Below are 24,802 nucleotides of genomic sequence, written 5' to 3' on the forward strand. Positions count from 1 at the left end.
ACATTGTTTATAAGTGATCCTGGGTAAATAATTCACTTATCTGGGTCTGTGTTTTCTTATCTGTAAAGTGAGAGGACTGAACTAGATTTTGAGTTTCCATCTCAAAAATCTCTGGTTTATAATTATTTAAAGTTCATTACAGCCCAATGGGGGAAAGGAGAAAAATATTTGAAAACGTGTGAGGAAGTTTGCTACACATTAATAATTTAATGCACAACAAACAGCATATATAGCTGGAGACAGGAGACATCTGGGAGAAACCATCATGGGGCTTATATTTCCACCACGTCCATGATTTTATCCCTCCTTTCCAGTGCCTGGAACAGTGCCAGCCACAGTAGGTATTCAGTAATTAATGAAAGAATGAATGTAGGCGAGAAATACACTGGTGCGTACTAGGAACTATAAGTAGTTTGGCCACCGCTTATGAGTAGATGGCGAGGAAACAAGATTCTTTCACTCTGGAGGTGTCTACATTGGACAGAGAATAGCTAACGTGTGTGTGTTCATGGGTGCATGTGTTTATACTGCAGCAACCCAGAGTGATAAACGGCTCCATGCATGCATATGGATGATAAGGACAGCTCGAGAGTTTCCCTTTGTAAGAATCTTTACAAATAGTCCAAAGGTAGTATCATTTCTTAAAGCCACGTGGTCCCACACGTGCACTCAAATTTCTGCTCCCTTTAAGCTATAAGTAGGCTGGCCCTGGGACTCGTCGCAGAGTAAGCAACGACTGGAGGTTTCTACAACCCAGGGCTTTCTAGAAGGGAGTGAGAGGGACCTCATTGAGCAGACGTAAAAATGAAGTACACTAAGACCCCACCCACCTTATTTGACCGCTCTAAGGCGGACCCAGCTCTCTGATCGCTTGCTCTCCCAAGAGATTGAGATAGCAAGAAACGCCTGTTACGGCCTCCAGGCCGGCAGAGGGAGCCCAGTCGCAGGGTGAAGCAGAGAGCACGTCTGCCGGGCGCCGTCCGCACTGCGCAGCCGCGGACGGGCCTTTCCCCACCCCCTTTCTCAGCCTGGCGGCGGGCCTAGGGCGGGAGGCGCTGGAGGGGACGCGGGCTTGCAAAACTATGAGCGCGGCGGCTTCGGGCCCTGGCCGGCGGGCGCGAGTGTCCCGCCTGGTCTCCTTCAGCGCGACCCATCGGCTCCACAGGTGGGGTGTGCCTACAGTACCAGTGGTGGGGGCAGCACCTTCGAGCTCCGGAGCTGGGTCCCGGGTGCGGGAGGGGTACGGGTGCCCGCTGATGAGAGGGCGGGGGGCGCGGGTGCACTCCTGCGGCCACCAGGCTTCGTTGATGACGTCATAACACCCGCGACCGGCGTCTACCAGCCTGCTGGGGATCGATGTGACGTTGAAAGGTGTTGAACTCGCCCAGGTTACACAGTGCCAGGCACATCGTAAACACTCAGTACATGTTAGCTACCCATAGCTAATACAGTTACAGCAAGGCGAGTTTTGTCCACTTTATACCGAAGAGAAAATGAACCCAGATGTTCACTTTCCTGAGAGCAAGCAGCGCAGTTGGGATTTGAGCCCAGAGTACTCATACTGCTTCATCGCACTGAAGAGTTGATTTTGAGCAGGGTTTTGCCACTCATTAGCAAGCTCCACTCTCTGAGCATCTGTTTCCTCGTCTGCAAAATGAGGATAATTTCTACCTAACAGTATTCACCTATCCATTTATTCCTTGGACAGGTATTTGTTGTCAGGTCTTGTGCTAGGTAACGGGTGCAGCAGTGATCAAGACCTGTCACAGTTTTCTATCTGCAGTGTACAAACTGGCCAATTTTGTGGAGAGTACAGTGAGATAATTTTGTGCAAAAGCTTTGTGAACTGTAGTACTCTAAATGTAAGAAGTAGATGAGCAGGAGAAAGGAAAGTAATAAAGAGAGTCTCAAAAAAGAAAGGGGTTATGTAATAGGAAGCTCAAACATATGAGAGTGGTACGGCCTCATTGAAGATGCACAGTTGATTGGACAGGTATATGTATAAAAATCCATTAAGAAAACGGATTTCTGCCTGGAACAACGGCTGAGTATTGTACTTTTAAAATTTAACCTGCTTTGAATACCCCTGAATGGATTGAAGTTATCAGTAGGCAATAGTTGAGGGATAATGAAGCAAGGTTTTAAAGAGAAGATGTACTAGGTCATGTAATTATTTTTCAGGGGGAATGAGATTTTAAGCCACTTGAGGATAAGTGTCTTTTTCTTTTTTAATCACCATGTGCCCTTGCTTCATTCAGCCTGTGCCTAGTATGTAGTAGGTACTCAGTAAATGTTGAATTGAAAAATGGAAGGGCCTTGAGCAGATCAGTTGTTGAAGTCTTGCTGTGGAACAAGGATGTTGAATTTACTTAAGCTAATTTGTATGGTATAGTCCTCTAATTAGGGGGCATACACTGGTTCCTGACATAAAATTGAGTAATGAAATCAAATTGATTTATGACTCTCCATTTGATGAGCTAAAGAATAGTAAGTTGTGAAGTTTTTCAAAGGCTAGAGCAAACAATAAGCGTAGGGAACAGAGAAGGTATCTGAACATGTATCATGTTGACTTTTTTTTTTTTTTTTGGTCAGCAAATCTCTGAGTAATGAGGAAAACTTGAAACTGTTTGGGAAATGCAACAACCCAAATGGCCATGGGCACAATTATAAAGGTGAGAGAAAAACTGGTGAAATTTTAGCTCTTTCGGTAGTGATGAAAGAGTGTTCAGCATATACAGTCTAAATGAGTATAAGAAACCTTATGGACAGAACATGAATGCTTTGAGCCTTGAATGAGAAATTAAATGGAAGTTCAAAATGAAAAGATCTGTTGCCTTAGTTGGATGTATCTTAAGTTTTACTATGCAATTGTCTGCTGTTATAGATCAAAACAATGAATGGCTTAAATACTTTTTTCCTTGGCCTTAAGAGTACATGATGTTCTTTTGGCACCATGTTTCCTTCTAATTAGGTATTGCTGAGGTCAATGTTAAAATTAGATTGTATTCATTGAGTAAATAATGACTGACAAAGGGAGCATATTGGCTCAAGATATGCGGCATGGCAGGAAAATAGGTTGGGTCTAAAACTTTGACAGTAGTGTTCCAAGAAAGTAATTAATTTATGCAAGGACAAGGGACTTGATTATTTGAGATACAGATGATATCTCACAAAACAGCTATGTAAGCCATAGAGCATCACAGCATATGGTATGATGGAGTAAAAAGACCAGAAAAGATGTCAGAAGTTTGGGATTTCTAGTTTAGTTACTGCCTAACTTACTTGACCTATGATATCTCTCATTCTCCGTTTGCTCACTTATCACATAATACCTAATGGTGTCTGTATGGAGCTGAAAAAAATATGAAAAAGTCATTAATTTGTAGAGCACACTGATCATCAAGATTTTTCAGAAGTTTCATACAAGTACTTGTTAATTTACAGAGCATTACTATAAACTGTGTTTACATTCACATGAGTAAAGGAATAAGAATTTTAGGCCCAGTAGTAGTTTTGCTTGCTCAGAAAGGTACTTGGACCAGCTCAGTGTGTAGCTGAATTTCTTCCTGTATATTTTCTACTTTTACAGGCAGTGATCAAGCAGCATCTTGATCTTACCTAGTGGAGATTCCTTCCAAGTGCATCATAAACAGAATTTATACCCTTTTTGGCCTTGGCTAAGCACCTCTAAGTTCCTCTGCCTTGGTTGATAAAAAGATCTAAACTAAAAGATGTTCTGGGGGAAAATATAGCTTTGTGGGGTGAGATCTAATAATTTATGTTAGTAACTTGTGTTTGGATGTTACTCTGTTGAAAGTCATGTTTCTTTTTGGTATTTTGTTTTCTTCCCCATAGTTGTGGTGACAGTACATGGAGAGGTACGTGCTGAAAATGTGGTTTGTGCACATTGCTGGGCCCTCTTTCAGCCAACGTGATGGATTCTGTGCTGAAAAATTCTGTTCAAATCAGTATTGCTTCATTGTTGGTCTTTGTGTATGGTGAGCTGCTGCCATTTCAGGCCTTTCCTCTCCCAAAATGTCCTCTTTAATGTGCTGTATGTGGACAGATAGAAGAGCAGTACAGTGAAAAGGAAGCCTAGAGCACTTGGTGTTTCCATGCTGAGATGGATTGTCTCGGGGATGAAGGCCAATGTGGGGACAATTTCTGCACATTGTGCAGCTTAATAATTTACCAGAGGTTTAAATATGAAGAGCATGTTATAGTAATATTCACCTTTGTTTACTTTTTAGATTGATCCTGTTACAGGAATGGTCATGAATTTGACTGACCTCAAAGAGTATATGGAGGTAATGGCATGTTGGATGCTTATTTTGTGCTGTCTTCTGAATATAATATTTGATGGCCCCCTTTTCACTTCCCCAACCAAGTATCATCAGAGGTCCTATGACCTGGCAAGTGGAATTGGGTGAGGGAGTGGGGTAGTAGTTGGAGGAACTTCTCTCAATGTTCTCCTAAAGGTGTTTGGATGACTTAATGGAAATTAGTCATGGTTGTCTTACAATGATAGGAATAAATGTAGCGTGCTCATCTTGTATTTTTTGTTGGTGTATCCTGATTTTCTCTGTTTAACAAATTCTGCCCTTCTTTCAAGACACAGCTTTCTTCTTGAAACTTTCTGCTTCTTCTGTGAATTTTCCTTACACCTTTGATCACAGATTTTAGTACTACCCTGTTTTATTCACTTTAGCTTTATTATAAACTCACTGGGGCAGTTCATCATAGGGATAACAAAAAAGAGGTTGTTCGGTAAAAGACTTACTGATTATATCATTACAGAATTCTTGGATTGTAAGAGACCTCAGAGGTTATCTAAGCCAACTTCTTCATTCCATAGGTTGAGATTGAGAGATGCTGAACAGTTAACCAACTGACTTGCCCTAGGTCATGTAGTTAGTCCTTTACAAAGTTGAGATTAGATTTTCTTCCATCCACCTTAGTTTTTAAAATGCCTTCATTTCACCTGTTTACTTTGCTTCAGCTTTGCTCCTTATTTTGTTCTAAAATTTGACATTTGTTTCATAAAAATGCTGTTATTAATAATCATTACTTCTTTCACGTTACTAATCTCCCATATATTCAATAAGTATGCCTGCTTTGCATCAGTCTTTGAGCTGAGTACTAGGAATCCAATGATGAATGAGACATAGCTGTTAGCCACAGAGTGCTCACATGACTTTTTAAACTTTCTTTTTTTTTTAATTAATTAATTTATTTATGGCTGTGTTGGGTCTTTGTTGCTGTGTGCAGGCTTTCTCTAGTTGCGTCGAGCGGGCGCTACTCTTTGTTGTGGTGTGAGAGCTTCTCACTGCGGTGGCTTCTCTTTGTTGCAGAGCACAGGCTCTGGGCGTGTGGGCTTCAGTAGTTGTGGCATGCGGGCTTTAGAGCACAGGCTCTGTAGCTGTTGTGCATGGGCTTAGTTGCTCCGCGGCATGTGGGATCTTCCCGGACCAGGGCTCGAACCCGTGTCCCCTGCTTTGGCAGGCGGATTCTTAACCACTGCGCCATCAGGGAAGCTCTCACGTGACTTTTTATAGCAGGTAAAGAATAGTAAGTGCTCAATAAGTGTTGCTTGAATAAATGAATAGGAGAATGAGTGAATGAACAAACAGTACTGTGCTCAAAGTACTGTAGGAAAGCTGTAAAGTCAGAGTGCTTACATTTACTGGTGACATAAAAAAAAAATATATATATACACACACACACGCACACACAAATACAAGACAACAACTTGAGAAATATAAGAGGCACCCCAAGCAGGCATACAGTTAAATACTAAAGGAGAGGTTCTCTACACTTTTTCTCCATATTTGCATACCTGAGGGATACCACACACCACACACTTTAGTACTTTTACATGAGTAAAAGTGGCTGATCATGGCATACAGAGTCAAATTAGAAGGAGCCCTGTAGAAGAGGCTTCAATGGAAAAGTTGAGATCTGAACTGGAATTTTCAATTAAAACAAAGATTAAACAAAGGTTTATTTTCTTGATATCCATATGGATATCATTTGATTTATTTTAAAAGTTGTTTGGTTTAGAACTTACTTTTTTTAATATGATTCTGATTTTGTTCAGACAATGATTGCTATTGTTGTCATTAATGTACCTTTCTTGGAACCATACCATATGGAAACTTAGATTGTTTCACAAATGCTTTTTTTATTGAAATATAGTTGATGAGCAATATTATATAATTTACAGGTGTACAGTATAGTGACTGACAATTTTTAAAGGTTATACTCCATTCATAGTTATTATAAAATATTGGCTATATTCCCCATGTTGTACAATATATTCTTATAGCTTATTTTATACATAATAGTTTGTACCCCTTAATCCCCTACCCCTTTACTGCCCCTCCTCCCTTCCCTCTCCCCACTGGTAACAACTAGTTCTCTTCATCTGAGAGTCTGTTTCTTTCTTGTTATATTCACTAGTTTATTGTATTTTTTAGATTGCTTAGATGTTTTACAATAGCTAAAAGTAAAAATTTACAAAGAATAAGGCAATTACAATTCTTGCCATTGATAAAGAAAAACATTATGTTTAATATTCCTAATACAAGTATTAGGAAGCAATAGTCTTTACATGTTTTTATTTTTTCTTCTAAGAGCCCGAGAGCATTCTTAAATTACACCTTACAGCAGAAATTTAGAACTCCTTACATAATTTTAGTCTCAATCTGCTTTATAAATGTAGTACTCATTGAATGTTTGTCCTAATTAAATTGTGGCATTGTGCTGAAGGTGAGACTGTTAGGGAGAAGTATTTCTAGTAACATTTTGGACAAAATTCAAGAAGTATTAAACTAAATTCTGAATCACAATGGCTTGTTATGAGAAAGCTCCAGTGAATTCTCTATTTTTTGGTTTCTTACCTCTTTGCATTCAGTAATGAGGATATCCAGTCATTGTGGAGAGCTAGGCCTTACTTTATTTTACAACTTTAAACTTTCTGAGATTGTTTTATAAGACACCAAGTACTTGCAAGTATCGAGTTAGTGACTAAATGATAAGGTAAGGTTTAGAGGCAAAGGTAGGATACTTTGGAATATGAGTCATAAATGGAATTAGTGATGTTTTTCCTTTGTTTTGTCTATAGGAGGCAATTATGAAGCCCCTTGATCATAAGAATCTGGATCTGGATGTGCCGTATTTTGCAGATGTTGTAAGGTGAGTGACTATTTTACTTTATGTAAATAGTAAGAAAGAAGAATCGATTTTAACATTTTACTTGATTATTGTGTGATTTCTAAAGTTTTAGTGTAATATCTTTTAAAACTAGAATTTCTATTCTCTGTAAGTATTAAACATGAAGTTTTGTTTATTTGCCTTTTGATCTTCTTTCCTTTTCTTCTACAGCACGACAGAAAATGTAGCTGTATATATCTGGGAAAACCTCCAGAAATTTCTTCCTATAGGAGTTCTTTATAAAGTAAAAGTATATGAAACTGATAATAATATTGTAGTCTATAAAGGAGAATAACTCTTAGAAGTTAATACTATAGAATGATTTAATTTTTTTCCATATTTGAAGAAGATCTTTATCCCCTTGGACGATTAAGAAGTCATCACATAATTGTTGCATCTCCATATTGAGTTCTGGAGCACTTGATTTATTGGAATCATTGTGAATAAGACCTGTTTTAGACTCAAATCTATTTTAAAATCAAATTTGTAATGTATTCTGAGTATCATTTAAAGAGTCTTTCATCTATAGATTAAAATCATTTCAGCAAAATGTTTGGTGTAGAATTATATGAAAGCAAAAGAAATCTGTTTTTTCCATTATATCATTTGTAGTATTCATTTTTTTTCTTGGTATAATGTAAATGGCAAAAATGTTTATAAGACTTACAGTAGGTGAATCTTATAAAAAATAAAATACAGGTGATCACCAAGTCTAGAAACATAGACAACATTCTATTTCTTAGTAGATTGAGCTCCCTTGATCACTTCTAGAATATGTTAAAGGTGCAAGTTTATTCAGTGAAAATTAGTCACAAATCATCTGAGGCAATGCATTGTAAATAGGTGTACAAGGACTGATGGGAATGTTGCTTTAATACACATTGTTCATTGCACATTTGCACAGCTTATTGAACTATGAACTGCTAGTGAGGAATAGCACATTGAACATAATCATGGAAGATCAGTAAACTGCTTATGTATATTTGTCTGTGTTTCCAGACCTTGTGGCTACATGAACAATTTAAACTCAGAAGGCTGAAGAATAATCACATGTATTAAACCCTGTTAAAATAATCAACATGAAAAGGATATATTACTCTGTAAAGGATCTCTTATATACAGTTTTTCCTAATTAATTCCATTTTGTTCTGATCACTAAATTTATCTGCTTAGTTGAACTATATTTTTCATCCCTGGTATCTTTTTCTGATGCCTAAATCCACAAGAACGTGTTTGCTTTCTTTGCAAAAAGAACTGTTCTCACTTGTGTTCTCATTTGTATTCTGGACTTCTTAAATATAGGGTTTCATTTTTCTCTCCACATAACAACTAGTACACAATGGACTCTTAGAATGTTGCTGCCTGAAAATAGTAAAAGGACATGTGTGGTGATTACTATACTAAAAAAATTTTCCAAGGAGTACACTTTTATTTTGGAGAGTTATTAACTACAGGAATTTTATGGTAAATTTTGACAATAATACAATGCCCACTTGATTAAATTTAAATGTGTTTTAGTTATCAACACAATTTTTATGTTACTTATTCATGTATATTTTGTATTGATTACTTGAAAGGCAGGATAGCGATAATTTGCTAAGGCACTTTATGTTTTAATTCCCACAGCTTCCATGCAAGGTATTATTCCCACTTTACAGATGAGAAGATTAAAATTGAACTGAGTTTAAGCTACTTGCCTAAGCTCACTCAGCAAATTAATAGCAAACTGAGTGTTTGATACTCAGTCTGACTCTCAAGCACACACTTTTTTTTTAAGGAATTCTAATAATTTACTTGGCTCTCGTCTAAAATTGTTAATAAATTCCCTTTGATACACCCCAGTAACACTTCCTATATCTCTTTTTCTCTCCTTTTCAATTTTCTGTAAACCCACATTACCCTGGAGCCTCTTATTTACAAACCACACTCCAATACAGTTCCCCTTTTCTCAACTGGTTTGCATTTCTGTCCATGCCTCTTTGTCACTTATTTATTTATTTACTTTTTGGGCTGTATTGGGTCTTTGTTGCTGCGCATGGTTTTCTCTAGTTGTGGCAAGCGGGGGCTACTCTTTGTTGCGGTGTGTGGGCTTCTCATTGTGGTGGCTTCTCTTGTTGAGGAGCACGGGCTCTAGGTGTGTGGGCTTCAGTAGTTGTGGCATGAGGGCTCTAGAGCACAGGCTCAGCAGTTGTGGCTCACGGACTTAGTTGCTCCGCAGCATGTGGGATCTTCCCGACCAGGGCTCTAATCAGTGTCCCCTGTATTGGCAGGCGGATTCCCAGTCACTGCGCCAACAGGGAAGTCCCTGTCACTTATTTTTAAATTACCCTACATCAATTAGCTTTTCTCTTCTTCCCACCTCTTCCTAATCTTGAACTGTGCATCTCAAGAGTCCATCAGTCCATCCTGGTAGAGTGACCTTTTCTCTGGAGGAAAAGATGGGGGGCTCATTTTTTCTCTTTCCCCAGAAGAACAGCTATCCTGAAGTTGAAATGTATATTCTTCTTTTTTTTTTTAAAATAGATCATTATTGGAGTATAATTGCTTCACAATACTGTGTTAGTTTCTGTTGCACAAAAAAGCAAATCAGCCATATGCATACACATGTCGCCATATCCCCTCCCTCTTGAGCCTCCCTCCCACCCTCCCTATCCCACCCCTCTAGGTCATCGCAAAGCACTGAGCCGATCTCCCTGTGCTATGCAGCTGCTTCCCACCAGCCAACTATTTTACATTCGGTAGTGTATATAGGTCAATGCTACTCTCTCACTGCACCTCAGCTTCCCCCTCCCACCCCATGTCCTCAAGTCCATTCTCTATGTCTACCTCTTTATTCCTGCCCTGCAACTAGTTCATCAGTACCATTTCTTTTTGTTTTTTAGATTCCATATATATGCGTTAGCATATGGTATTTGTTTTTCTCTTTCTGACTTACTTTACTCTGTATGACAGATTCTAGGTCCATCCACCTCACTACAGATAACTCAATTTTGTTTCTTTTTATGGCTGAGTAATATTCCATTGTATATATGTGCCACATCTTCTTTATCCATTCATCTCTTGATGGACATTTAGATTGGTTTCATGACCTGGCTATTGTAAATAGTGCTGCAGTGAACATTGTGGTACATGTGTCTTTTTCAATTATGGTTTTCTCAGGGTATATGCCCAGTAGTGGGATTGCTGGGTCATATGGTAGTTCTAATTTTAGTTTCTTAAGGAACCTCTGTACTGTTTTCCATAGTAGTTGTATCTGCAACTCATTGTAGTTTTGATTTGCATCTCTCTAATAATTAGTGATGTTGAGCATCTTTTCACGTGCCTCTTGGCCATCTGCATGTCTTCCTTGGTGAAATGTCTATTTAGGTCTTCCACCCATTTTTTTTTTTTTTTTTTAGGATTTTAAAAATATTTTATATAATGTTTTTATATACGTCTAGTTAATGTATAAACACAGCCTGAATAAGTACTTTACATTAAATTTAACATTTTCTTTAAATAGACAAAATTTTATATAATACAAAGCCATAAACCTTCTTAAAAAGCATTCAGGTATACAGAATTATATTATGCATAATCCTTGGTTTATGACACACTCTTGCCACTGATCCATTCAGAACCTCTTTTCAGTCTGTTAGCTGGTTATATTTAATAAGATAATAAGCATCTATAAAGCCACAACCCAGTATAAAAACTGAGATCTTGACAACTGACATCTAGTCATATGTACTCCGTCCATCCTCCTTTTCCTTCAGCTAGAAGTAACCATCATTCAAAATCTGGGTTCATTATTCCTTTGATTTGCATATATGTATGTATATGTATACGTGTATACAATTTATAGGGAATATATATACACATATATATTCCTTAAAACTATATATCTTTATATAACATATTTTTTAACTTTTTCACTTTGTAAACAGAACATTGTACACTAATGTTCTAGACTTAATTACTTAAATATTTTATTTCATATTAATATTATTATTGTTATCATTATTATTATTTGGGCCACACGGCGCAGCATGTGGGATCTTAGTTCCCCAACCAGGGATTGAACCCATGCCCCTGCAGTGGAAGTGTAGAGTCTTAACCATTGGACTGCCAGGGAAGTCCCTATTTGATATTATTAAGCTATGGTTCATTCTTATTGTTGAGTGTAGCTTCCACCCATTTTTTAATTGGATTGTTTGATTTTTTGATTTTGAGCTCCATGAGCTGTTTGTACATTTTGGAGACTAATTCTTTGTCTCTTGTTTCATTTGCAAATATTTTCTCCCATTCTGAGGGTTGTCTTTTTGTCTTGTTTATGGTTTCCTTTGCTGTGCAAAAGCTTTTAAGTTCAATGAAGTTCCATTTGTTTATTTTTGTTTTTATTTCTGTTACTCCAGGAGGTGGGTCAAAAAACATCTTGCTGTGGTTTATGTCAGAGTGTTTTTCCTATGTTTTCCTCTTAAGAGTTTTATAGTGTCTGGACTTACATTTAAGTCTTTAATCCATTTGAAGTTTATTTTTGCGTATGGTGTTACGGAGTGTTCTAATGTCATTCTCTTACATGTAGCTGTCCAGTTTTCCCAGCACCACTTATTTGAAGAGACTGTCTTTTCTCCCTTGTATGTTCTTGCCTCCTTTGTCATAAATTAGGTGCCCATATGTGCGTGGGTTTAGCTCTGGGCATTCTGTCCTGTACCATTGATCTATATTTCTGTTTTTGTGCCAGTACCATACTGTCTTGATTACTGTGGCCTTGTGGTATAGTTTGAAGTTGGGGAGCCTGATTCCTCCAACTCCGTTTTTCTTTCCTAATATTGCTTTGGCTATTCAGGGTCTTTTGTGTTTCCATAAGAATCATAAAATTTTTTGTGCTAATTCAATGAAAAATGCCATTGGTAGTTTGATAGGGATTGCATTGAATCTGTAGATTGCTTTGGGTAGTATAGTCTTTTTCACAATACTGATTCTTCCAGTCTAAGAGCATGGTATATTTCTCCGTCTGTTTATGTCATCTTTGATTTCTTTCATCAGTGTTTTATAGTTTTCTGAGTACAAGTCTTTCACCTCCTTACGCAGGTTTATTCCTTAGGCAGGTATTTTATTCTTTTTTTTGCAGTGGTAAATAGGAGTGTTTCCTTAATTTCTCTTTCTGATTTTTCATTGTTGGTGTATAGGAATGCCAGAGATTTCTGTGCATTAATTTTGTACCCTGCAACCGTACCATATTTATTGATTAGTTCTAGTAGTTTTCTGGTGGCATTTTTAGGATTTTCTATGTATAGTATCTTGTTATCAGCGAACAGTGACAGTTTTACTTCTTCTTTTCCAATTTGTATTCCTTTTATTTCTTTTTTTTCTCTGATTGCTGTGGCTAGGACTTCCAAAACTATGTTGAATAAGAGTGGCGAGAGTGGACATCCTTGTCTTCTTGCTGATCTTAGTGGAAATGCTTTCAGTTTTTCACCATTGAGTATGATGCCTGCTGTGGGTTTGTCATATATGGCTTTTATTATGTTGAGGTAGGTTCCCTCTATGCCCATTTCCTGGAGAGTTTTTATCATAAATGGGTGTTGAATTTGTCAAAAGCTTTTTCTGCATCTATTTAGATGATCACATGGTTTTTATTTCTTAATTTGTTAATGTGGTGTATCACATTGATTGATTTGCCTATATTGAAGAATCCTTGCATCCCTGGGATAAATCCCACTTGATCATGGTGTATGATCCTTTTAATGTGCTGTTGGATTCTGTTTGCTAGTATTTTGTTTAGGATTTTTGTATCTATGTTCATCAGTGATGTTGGTCTGTAATTTTCTTTTTTTGTGATATCTTTTTCTGGTTTTGGTATCAGGGTGACGATGGCTTCATAGAATGAATTTGGGAGCGTTTTTCCCTCTGCAATGTTTTGGAAGAGTTTGAAAAGGATCGGTGTTAACTCTTCTCTAAATGTTTGACAGAATTCACCTGTGAAGCCATCTGGTCCTGGACTTTTGTTTGTTGGAGGGTTTTAATTACGGTTTCATTTTCATTACTTGTGATAGGTCTGTTTATATTTTCTAATTCTTCCTGGTTCAGTCTTGGATAATTGTACCTTTCTAAGAATTTGTCCATTTTTTCGTGGTTGTCCATTTTATGGGCATATAGTTGTTTGTAGTAGTCTCTTATAATCCTTTGTATTTCTGTGGTGTCAGTTGTGATTTCTACTTTTTAAAATTATTATTAGTTTATTTATTTTTGGCTGCGTTGGGTCTTCTTTGCTGTGCATAGGCTTTCTCTAGTTGCGGAGAGCGGGGGCTATACTTTGTTGTGGTGCGCGGGCTCCTCATTGTGGTGACTCCTCTTTTTGTGGAGCATGGGCTCTAGGCTTGTGGGCATTAGTAGTTGTGGCATGCAGCCTCAGTAGTTGTGGCTTGTGGGCTCAGTAGTTGTGGCTCGCAGGCTCTAGAGCACAGGCTCAGTAGTTGTAGCGCGTGGGCTTAGTTGGTCCGCAGCACGTGGGATCTTCCCGGACCAGGGCTCGAGCCCATGTCCCCTGCATTGGCAGGCGGATTCTTAAGCACTGCGCTACCAGGTAAGTCCCGATATCTCCTTCTTCATTTCTAATTTTATTGATTTGTGTCCTCTCCCTTTTTTTCTTGATGAGTCTCACTAAGGGTTTTTCAATTTTGTTTATCTTCTCAAAGAAACAGCTTGTAGTTTTATTGATCTTTGCTATTGTTTTCTTCATTTCTATTTCATTTATTTCTTCTCTGATCTTTTTGATTTCTTTCCTTTTCCTGACTTAGGGTTTTCTTTGTTCTTCTTTCTGAGGTTGTTTCAAGTGTAGGGTTATATGGTTTATTTTTCCTGTTTCTTGAAGTGAGATTGTATTGCTATAAACTTCCCTCTTAAAACTGCTTTTGCTGCATCCCATAGGTTTTGGGTTGTCGTGTTTTCATTGTCATTTGTTTCTATGCACTTTTTGATTTCATCTTTGATTTCTTCAGTGATCTCTTGGTTATTTAGTAGTGCACTGTTTAGCCTCCATGTATTTGTGTTTTTTACAGGTTTTTTCCTGTAATCGATTTCCAGTCTCATAGCATTGTGGTCAGAAAAGATGCTTGATACGATTTCAATTTTCTTAAATTTTCTGAGGCTTGATTTGTGACCCAAGATGTGATCTATCCTGGAGAATGTTCCATGTGCACTTGAGAAGAAAGTGTATTCTGCCACTTTTGGGTGGAATGTTATATAAATATCAATTAAATCTATCTGGTCTATTGTGTCATTTAAAGGTTGTGTTTCCTTATTTATTTTCTGTTTGGATGATCTGTCCATTGGTGTAAGTGAGGTGTTAAATTCCCTTCTATTATTGTGTTACTGTTGATTTCTCCTTTCATGCTTGTAGCATTTGCCTTATGTATTGAGGTGCTTCTATGTTGGGTGCATAAACATTTTTAATTGTTATATCTTCTTCTTAGATTGATCCTTTGATCATTATGTTGTATCCCTCCTTATCTCTTGTAACAGTCTTTATTTTAAAATAAAAAGTCTATTTTATCTGATACGAGTATTGCTGCTCCAGCTTTCTTTTTATTTCCATTTGCATGGAATATCTTTTTCCATCCCTTCACTTTCAGTCTGTATGTGTCCCTGGGTCTGAAGTGGGTCTCTTGTAGACAGCATATATATGGGTCTTGTTTTTGTATCTGTTCAGCCAGTCTATGTCTTTTGGTTGGGACATTTAATCCATTTACATTCAAGGTTATTATCTATATGTATGTTCTTATTACCATTTTCTTAATTGTTCTGGGTTTGTTTTTCTGGGTCTTTTTCTGCTCTGTGTTACCTGCCTTGAGAAGTTTCTTTAGCATTTGTTGTAAAGCTGGTTTGGTGGTGCTGAATTCTCTTAGCTTTTGCTTGTCTGAAAAGCTTTTGAGTTTTCCATCAAATATGAATGAGATCCTTGCTGAGTAGAGTAATCTTGGTTGTAGGTTTTCTCTTTTATCACTTTAAGTATATCCTGCCACTCCCTTCTGGCCTGCAGAGTTTCTGCTGAAAAATCAGCTGATAACCTTATGGGGATTTCTTTGTATGTTATTTTTTGTTTTTCCCTTGCTGCTTTTAATACTTTTTCTTTGAATTTAATTTTTGTTAGTTTGATTATGTGTCTTGGTGTGTTTTTCCTAGGGTTTATCCTGTATGGGACTCTCTGAGCTTCCTGAACTTGGGTGACTATTTCCTTCCAGATGTTAGGGACATTTTTGACTATAATCTCTTCAAATATTTTCTCAGACCCTTTCTTTTTCTCTTCTTCTTCTGGGACCCCCTATAATTTGAATGTTGGTGCACTTAGTGTTGTCCCAGAGGTCTCTGAGATTGTCTTCAATTCTTTTTATTCTTTTTCCTTTATTCTGCTCCTGAGCGGTTATTTCCACCATTTTGTCTTCCAGCTCACTTATTCCTTCTTCTGCCTCAGTTATTCTGTTCTTGATTCCTTCTAGTGTATTTTTCATTTCAGTTATTGTGCTGTTCATCTCTGTTTCTTCTTTAGTTCTTCTAGATCTTTGTTAAACATTTCTTGAATTTTCTCAATCCGTGTCTCCATTCTATTTCCAAGATTCTGGATCATCTTTACTATCATTACTCTGAATTCTTTTTTCAGGTAGACTGCCTATTTCCTCTTCATTTATTTGGTCTTGTAGGTTTTTACCTTGTTCCTTCATCTGTGACATATTTTTATGCTGTCTCTCTTTTTTTTTTTTTTTAATGAGTGGGACTGTGTTCCTGTCTTACTGGTTGTTTGGCCTGAGGCTTCCAACACTGGAGTTTGTAGGCTATTGAGTAGAGCTGGGTCTTGGTGCTGAGATGAGGAGCTCCATGAGACCTCAGTCTGATGAATATTCCCTGGGGTCTGAGGTTCTCTGTTAATCCAGTGGTTTGGACTCAGAGCTCCCGCTGCAGGAGCTTCGGCCCGACACGTGGCTCGTGAACCAAGATCCTGCAAGCAGCATGGGGCAGCAGGAAAAAAAAGCTAACAGTAACATAGGAAACTAACAGACACGTTAGAAAGAATATAAAAATAAAAATATAGATGAATCAGCAACTAGAAGGTACAACAGTACCACAATAGTAAAAAAAAAAGGAGGAGGGAAAAAAAGGGGTGGGGGAAGGACTTGGCTGTGGAGGGCAGGGCCTAAGCAAGGGTGAGGTTTGGGTGGTGGGTGGGGCCTATGCTTAGGACCCACAGGGCTGGAAAAGGCTGTGGGGGTGGGGCTTAGGCTTAATAGAACAGAAGGGGCCCAGGCGTGCCCCCCACCCCTGGCCTCAGAGGATGGGGGACCTCACCTGGGAGCCCAGCAGGCTTCCTGGGCTCAAGTGGGCACGGCAAATGCCCTCCTCTCCTCTCCTGCTCCTCCAGTCTAGGAGGGCCCCTCCTGCCTGCCTCTCTTTTTCTCCCCTAGGCTTCTTTCCTATGCCCCCAAGGACCCACATGACCTGGAGCGGGCTTTGGAGGGCAGGGGATTGGCCTGGGAGCTCAGCAGGGTACCTGGGCCCGAGCGGGCAGGGCAAACGCCCTTTGCTCCTCTCCTGCTCCTCCTGGAGGACCCCTCCCGCCTTCCTCTCCTGGTCTCCCCGGCCTCCCTCCTATGCCCCCAAGAACCCGTGTGGCATGGAGGGGTCAAGCACAGACTCTTAAAAAAAGGATAGTGTATACATTTCAAGATTTTTTTTTTTTTTTTTTTGCGGTACACGGGCCTCTCACTGCTGCGGCCTCTCCCGTTGCGGAGCACAGGCTCCGGACGCGCAGGCTCAGCGGCCATGGCTCATGGGCCCAGCCTCCTCGCGGCATGTGGAATCTTCCCAGACCGGGGCACGAACCCGTGTCCCCTGCATTGGCAGGCGTACTTTCAACCACTGCGCCACCAGGGAAGCCCTCAAGATTTTTTAATACCACATTATGCAGATCTGATATCATATTAGAAAAACATCATTTTTTTAATAGTAACAGGGACACTCCAGGTGTTTGTTGTTCATGAGTTGCTTCAAGAGAACATTTTTTTTCCTACTTGCTCTCCTTAGGAAAGTGAGAATTCTGTTTGTGTACCTACTGTCTGTCTGTCTGTCTATTTAGTGAATGAGTGAGTGAGTAGATGAGTGAAGGACCAAAGATAGGATATAGATGATTTCTTCTAAGTCTCCCTAGAACCTGCTATCAGAGACTTTAGTAAGCTCTATTTTATTATTGCTTTACCTTTTGGTTTTTTCACTACTCCGATACCTTGTGGGCAAAATTATTCTAAGCAGAGTATCTGGTAAATAGTACTCAATAATTTTCACTGATTAAATAAATGAATGGCGTAATGGTAGAAACTGCTCAAATTTTACAGTGTCTTATACATAGTGGACATTTGGGAAATATTTTTAGAATTGAATAACATGAAAAATTTGAGGCTTGAGTTCTAGTCCAAGTGCCATTACTGCTCACTTGTGTCACTTTCATATCAGAGCCTTAGTTCTCCAAAATGAATGTTGGACAGATGTTTTCTGAAGTTGCTTCTGCCTGTTTTTAGATTTTGTATCTCGATGACTTTAAATACCAAATGAGTAAATATTAATTTAGAGAAGGGAAAAATTGTTATGGGGTGGTTAGGTTTGGAAAAGCTTAGTGTGGACAAGGTTAGTCCTGAATGGTGTTTAAAGTGATGGGACAGGGAGGGTGTTGGTTTAGAATTCAGGAGAAAAGGGGAGAAAATACTGAAAGGGTAAAATTTCATAAGTGAGATTACCAGGGTGGGAGTGTACAAAGTATATTTGGGATATAATGAGTAGATTAATCTTAATAGAATGGTGATGCTGTGTGAGAGAGCCATGGGAAGTTAGCTTGGAAATACAGGATGCAGACAGCCTAGAGAGCCTTAATTATTTGTTTGATTTTTATTCTTTAAGGGTGTTGATGAAAATAATCAATAAACAGTCTATAATAGGAATAGGAAAGAGGTTTATTTGAGCCAAACTGAGGACTATAGTCCAGAAGACAGTCTCTCAGATAACTCTGAGGAACTGCTCAAAGCACAGTTTTGTGTCTTGTCAGAACAGAGAATGTCAAACAAGTCGGGGATACATTCCTTCAACGTTTGAAAAAAACCAGATCAGCATGTACATAGCGAGTCAGTATGGCCTTGGCACCTGAGAAGGGAGTCTTATCGAAGGAGTACCAGCATTGGCGTCCCAGGAAGGGAGGCATTTAATCTTTATTTTTAATATGGCTGTTCTTTACACTTCTGGTCACCATGCCCTTTTCCTTTAATAATTAAAGCAGATGGACAGTGCAGGTTTGGTAAGCCACAAACAGTCTATTTTAGTTAGCAATAACATTTGAGTTAACTCATGTATAAGCCAGAATGACTTCCCCATACCTCAATATGTGAAATTTTTTTTTTTTACCCAGGGGTAAGGAGCTGTTGAAGTTTTATTTGCTTGCTTTTTAAGGAAGATAGCCAGCTGCACAAAGGGAAGCAAAGAAACCAGTTGCGAAGTCATTACAGGAATCTAGACAGGAGGTGACGGTGTCATGCGTGTGGTGGCGGCAGTGAAGATAGAGTGATGGGAAGGGAAATGGAGCTGATGTCACGCGGCCCTTGCTGTGGTGTCAGGCATTTTGCTAATACTTTTTATGTTACATCACTTTATCCTTATAACCACTCTGCGGGGTGAGCATACTACTTACCTACTGCTGCATGACACATTATTCCAAACCTAGGGGCTTAAAACAGCATTTATTAAACATTTATTACATGAATGTTTACATTTATTACATATATTAAACATTTATTATTTCACATTTTTAATGTGCCAGAAATCTGGATGTGGCGTAGCTAGGACCTCTGGCTTAGAGTCGCTCACAAGGCTGCAGGCATCTCAAGGCTTGACTGGGAAGGATCAGCCTCCTTGCTCACTTGTGTGGTTGATAGCAGGATTCAGTTCCTCACTGGTTGTTGGAGTTAGGCCTCCATTCCTGCCTTCCTTTCTTGCCATGTAGGCCTTTTCATAGAGCAGCTTCCTTCATCAGAGTGAGCGAGGGAGAGTGCCAGTGAGAGTGAGAGGAGGGGGGCGAGGAGGGAGGGAGAAAAGTGGGGTGTGTGTGAGTGAGAACATGAGCGTTAGCAGGATGGAAGCCACAGCCTGGTAACCTAATCACTTTTCTGTTTGTTGTTCCTTAGAAGCAAGTCACCAGATCCGTCCCACACTCAAGGGGAGGGGATTAAACATATTCTAGTGTGTAAAGTGATATGGAGAATAGCAGGAGATGAGGCTGGAGAGGTAGGCAGGGAGTGTGTAGCATGCCCTTTTTGACCCCAGGGGAGTAAAGCACATTTCATTTTGCAAGAGTGAAAAAGATCTATGATAAGTGTCCGTTTTGTTTTTTAAACTGCAAACTTTTACATTCCTCCTGGAAATGGAATTATCTTAAAGACGGGAAACAGATTGTGCTCATTTTGCTTTTGTTATGTCTGGGATATTTCTAGCCTCCCCTGCACATAGAAAAATCATTGTTAGTTTCACGCAATTTAACTTTATAACAAGATTCTGTTGCAAGACAGACATTTTGGAAAATGCCCCAGATAAACACTATCTCTGCATAGCTACTGAGAGAACTGCTATCACCATAAAAGAACAGTAGGGGAAAGTGATTCTTGCACTGGAAGATTTTCAAAGCAGCAGTTATGCTTTCATCAGTTAGTTTGCTTCCTTCAAAATCCACCCACCCACTCCTACCAGTATTCTGTCACCATCTAGACAGAAGTATTAATCATTAAAAAAGAGAATTAGAATTCCTTTCCCTTTTCTTTCCTGGTTGTTGGCTAAAGAAGTGACATCTCAGGCATGTATTCTTAAAGATGCCCAAGAAACAAGTCATCGGTACTTAAGCCCAGGTTCACCCTCATACAACCAGTTTACTAGTCAATGAAAAATCCCAATTTAGTATGATAAGAAGTATGAACTAAGTTTAAAAACCCTTTTTTTACTTTTCACAAATATCTTAATAAATGTGAGTGCTATGGCTGGGGACAACCTGAAGAAATAGAACTAGTGTTGGCCTTTACCTTTTAAAGTTTTTGTTTGCACAGATAGAACCGCATATGGGTGGTTGGGTGTCTTGTGGACATCTCAAACTTAACACTTCCAAAACTGAATTTCTGATTTCTCCTTCAGAATCTTCTTTTACTAGTTCCCTAAAAATACTCATGGGAATGAGTATGGACCACCATCCATTCATTTTTTTCAAGCCAGAAATCTGGAAGTTGTCCTTGATTCCCACTCTCCCTTTTCACTTCTTACCTCCAATCTATCAGAAAGTTCTACCTCTAAATAAACAATGATTTTTGCCTCTCTCTCTCCATTTCCAATGTCACCATGGCAGTCCGGATTGCCACCATTTGTTTGCCTGGATTTCTGACATGGCCTCTTAACTGGTGTCCTGCTCCACTTTGGTTCTCTTCCACACTGTCATCCCCCTCATCCCCCATCCTTGAGAGCTTCCTCTTGTTTTTAAAATACAATCCAAACTCCTGACATTGGCCTGCCAAGCCCCTTATGATCCAGTCACTGCCTACTTCCCCAGCCTTAAAATGATCACTGTGTTTTTGTCACATTGGCCTTTGCTCATCCTAATGAACACTCACTTCATTCGTGCCTCAGGATCTTTTTTTTTTTGTAAGCGAGAGAAAAACTTATTAATTGCAGCAAGTAGGGAGAACACCGGGGATCTTTCCCAAAGCAGTGTCTCTCAGGAGTTTTGTGTTTACTTCCCTTCTGCCTAGAATGTTGCCCCAACCATTGCCCCTGGCCCATTCCTCATTCCTTTCATAAAACCTAATTGTTCTTCAGATCCCACCCTAAATATCACCCTCTTGAAGACTTCCTTGGTCACCCTGTATAGGTAGAAATCCTCTGTTATTTTCTATCATAATACCTATACAGTGCCCTTTCTTGCAGTTTTAAAATTACATATATGTTTCCTTTTGTCTTATTTATTTGCTTGTTAGTTTATTGTCTATACTCACCTCGAGGATGTCAACTTCATGAGGACCAGAGCCCTGTCTTATTCATTGTTTCCCCAGGACCTAGCCTAGTGCCTCCTACAGAGCAGGTGCTGAATAATTATTGCATGTATGAAAGTGCCCGAAAGTAAAGAACTGGTTGAAACTGGTTTGGTAAAAATTTTGAGATTTAACACCAAAACGTCTTTTTTTAATTGAAGTGTAGTTGTTTTACAATGTTTAACACCAAACTTTAAAGTATACTTCAGATAGGTGTTATTTTTTACATGCTTCAGCTTAGAGAACAACCACTGCAATATGAAATAAAATCCCGTCTTCCTCCAAACTTGTTCGTCTGGCTAACTTTATCTTCGTGGGGATTTTCCATTTCCATTTGTGGGTAAAATTTGTCTTAGTCCTCAACTACTAATTTAAGCACAGATAAGCTAGAATTCTGAATCACGGGTCTTTTAGTAAATTGCTGTCCTTATGACCACACCATCATTTGTTAGCAGCGCTCACTCAGGGGCTCACTAAGGTACTCCCTTTATGGCAGGACAGACAATGAAGATTGGTGGGTAGTTCCTGTCCCAGCTTGTGGAGAGTGGATTTACACCAGGCAGAGAGGCCTCAGCTGGTCTTGCAAAGAATGCCTTTTATCATTCCATCTGTTTAGCCCCTAGGAGCAGGGTTCCTTGTAGAGTGTAGATCTAACAGATCGGTGGCAACACTGAGGCAATATGTGTTTTTCAGCAAACTAGGGCTCAATTTGTTGCCATAATAACTTTCAGTAATTCCCAAAGAACTAGGGGGAACGTCAAGGTTCCTTTCTTGAAGGAGAAAACTGTTTAGAAAAGAAAAAATGCAGCCTAACCAGGTGTGGGGTGTGACGTCTTCCACCTTCGTTTGAAGTTGTGTTGATGTCTGTGTAGTTAACTAACAAGTTTTTGGCGTTTATTGGCTTATTGTAAATTAGCATTATGTCAGTCACAATGTGTCCAGTATCTCCGTCATCAGGCCCTTTAAGGTAGGAGTCAGCTCCAGTTTACTAAAAGGAATCTGGGGTTTCAGTAGATTGAGAGCTGGGATTTGAACCTAGGTTTGTGTGGCTTAAAAAAAAAAAAAAAGAAAAAAGAAAAAAACCCCGACTCAACAATTATAATAACTATTTCAAAAAATATCCCAAGCTCTTTAAATATGCTTTGTCTACACACTTTATTTTCGCCAAAGTCTTTTTGAGTTTGTTGGACTCAAGCATCTGAGTCTGAAGTTATTTTTACATATAGGTTATATATGTATGCATCGATAAATAAGCAGGTATTTTTGCATATGTTACATTATTTCCCGGTTATATTAGCTATATACATTTAACTTTATCTATATATGGATATAACTTACATAAAAGCAGGGTGGGATGGTACATATGTCCTGGTTTCACTGCTGTGCCACAATCAGAGAAATACAGCCCAGCAATCAGAATTAAAATAATTCTGATATTCACTTGTATCTCTTGAACGACATTGCCAGAACTGGTTTGTAACCAAGAGTAGTGCTTGGGAAACGCCTCGCCTCTCCTTTCAGTCCACAGAGGCTCCAAAGCTTCTTTCTATCTCAGCCCACACAATACTCAACCCAAACTTTGCCTTTGCTTCCTCTTCTCCCACCCTCTCCCTTGTCCCAGCTCTCTATTATGTAGAATAATTTAACCCCTTTACTCATTATTTAGATTCTTTACGAGAGAGCCTAGGAGCTGACCCAGAAAGCCAGAAGACATTCTACTTAGAATCCTGAGGGGTGGAGGTGAAGGTGGGGCTGGAGGGAGAAAGACGGTGAAAAGTCAGACATTAGCCATTTCTTACAACAGTTACAAATGAGAAATTTTAGTCCTTGTTAGGGCACCATTTTATTTGTATATATTTATATTATATATATATATATATATATATATATATAGTATTGAAATGCTTGGCTTACTTGTACATCAGTGTATCGTTCGTGGTGCCTTTTTAAAGCATTAAATAATTATATAGTGTTTAACTTTGTGCCAGGTGCTGTTCTGGGTGCTTTATATATATTAACTGATTTAATTTCTACAACAGCCAATAGGTAGCTACTATTTTTCTCCCTATTTTACAAATGAAGAAACCAAGGTACACAGAAGTTAAGTAACTTATACGAGGTCTTATACCTTATAAGGTAACTTATAAGGGGTAAAATAAAATGAAATTGAACCCTGCAGTCTGGCTTCAGAATTTATCCTTTAAGACAATTGCCAAAACTACCTCTCATGAAATAATAAAGTTTACTGAAAGTTTTCAACACTTACTTTAAAAAATAACTTGGGGGTTGATAGACCATAAGATACTGTCTACATTTTCTCCCTGTTCTGAGTCTTTTTCTTGCTCTGAATGGTCGGTATTGTAGTTGGACTACAATGCCAGGTATTGTGTTGACCAGGTCTGGAACCTTTCTGGTGTGTGAAAAATCTTTGAGGTAACGGGATTTGGAAGACATTAATTTTCTTTTCTACTTTCTCAGAATGAATTATCACTTCCCTTACAATGGGTAGGCAGTTGCTGTTTCTGACACAGAATAGGAATGAATTGAATTTACAAAACACGAAGCTGCAAACAAGAAAACCCACAAGTGGAAGAACAAGATTGGGCAAGGGAGTATGGGAGCGATAAATAGTCTGTCTCTTGTCTGTGCATGAGGTGCATGCAGCCTGTGGGCTTCCTTGCCATTGCTTGTGTGCCTTTTTTTTTTGTTTTGGTCTATCACTTCCCATTAGTCAAGATCAGGATTAGCTGTCCCTGAGACTGTGAAGCTACATACTTCTTTAGCCCTTTATTCTTCTTCTGCTACTCACTGCGCTTGCCACTTACTGGATTCACTTAAGGAGTGACCAAGGATGGCAAATATTTGGAGCCTGTTCTGCTTCAGTTCCTGCCTCCTGAGCCCAAGGAAGATATCACTAATTGAATATGAAGTATTTTTGAACCTGGATTTTGCTTCGGAATCCTTCTCAACAGTGCCCTTAGGGTGTCCTGGTTAAAGTGCAGGCTCTAAAGTGGTACAGACCACTCTTCAAAACCCACTAGCTTCACTGTGTATTCACTGATTGACTTTGGGCAAATTATTTCTCTCTCTCTGCCTGTCATCCTCTGTAAAATGGCTATATCTCATAGGGTTGTTGTGAGGATTAAGTGAGATGATGCATATAAAGTGCTGAGTATAGCGCCTGGCAGATACCTATAGTGGCTACCAAGTGACATCACAGAAAATTGCGGAGTCAGGAGTGCCAAGAATTGGTCCCTCCACTGAAGCAGCCATTAAACTGGCAAAATCTGTCAGGGTCAACTTGTTCCGAACTCTAGACTCTAATAAAAAAAAAAACAAAACTTGTAGTTGTTAGGGGAATGCTTAATGAGGAAAGAGGCTGCTAAATTTTGACATACGTGAAAATCTGTCAGGTCACTGGCTGACCACTGAGAGAACAGAAGAGAGACTTCAGTGACCACTTTCAACGAGGAACGCAGTCGTTGCAAAACTAGTTTAGAAAAGTTACT

General features: G+C 39.0%; 1 protein-coding gene across 3 annotated transcripts in view; it reads left to right on the top strand.

Moving 5' to 3' along the window:
* The first annotated feature begins 1,001 nt into the window (after positions 1-1,001).
* The window catches only part of PTS (6-pyruvoyltetrahydropterin synthase), a 150,536-nt gene continuing 126,735 nt past the window's right edge, over positions 1,002-24,802 (top strand). For 2 of the 3 annotated variants that reach the window (XM_067751034.1, XM_067751035.1), the window contains exons 1-5: positions 1,002-1,165; positions 2,593-2,672; positions 3,856-3,878; positions 4,251-4,307; positions 7,124-7,194. In XM_067751034.1, the coding sequence (XP_067607135.1) occupies positions 1,083-1,165; positions 2,593-2,672; positions 3,856-3,878; positions 4,251-4,307; positions 7,124-7,194 (314 nt within the window). In that variant the 5' untranslated portion in view covers positions 1,002-1,082. Of the gene's footprint in view, positions 1,166-2,592; positions 2,673-3,855; positions 3,879-4,250; positions 4,308-7,123; positions 7,195-7,383; positions 7,813-24,802 lie in introns of those variants that run through there. The other variant, XM_067751033.1, reaches the window with a different exon arrangement.

Source organism: Pseudorca crassidens, chromosome 9, assembly GCF_039906515.1.
Source record: "Pseudorca crassidens isolate mPseCra1 chromosome 9, mPseCra1.hap1, whole genome shotgun sequence".
Lineage (NCBI taxonomy): Eukaryota > Metazoa > Chordata > Mammalia > Artiodactyla > Delphinidae > Pseudorca > Pseudorca crassidens.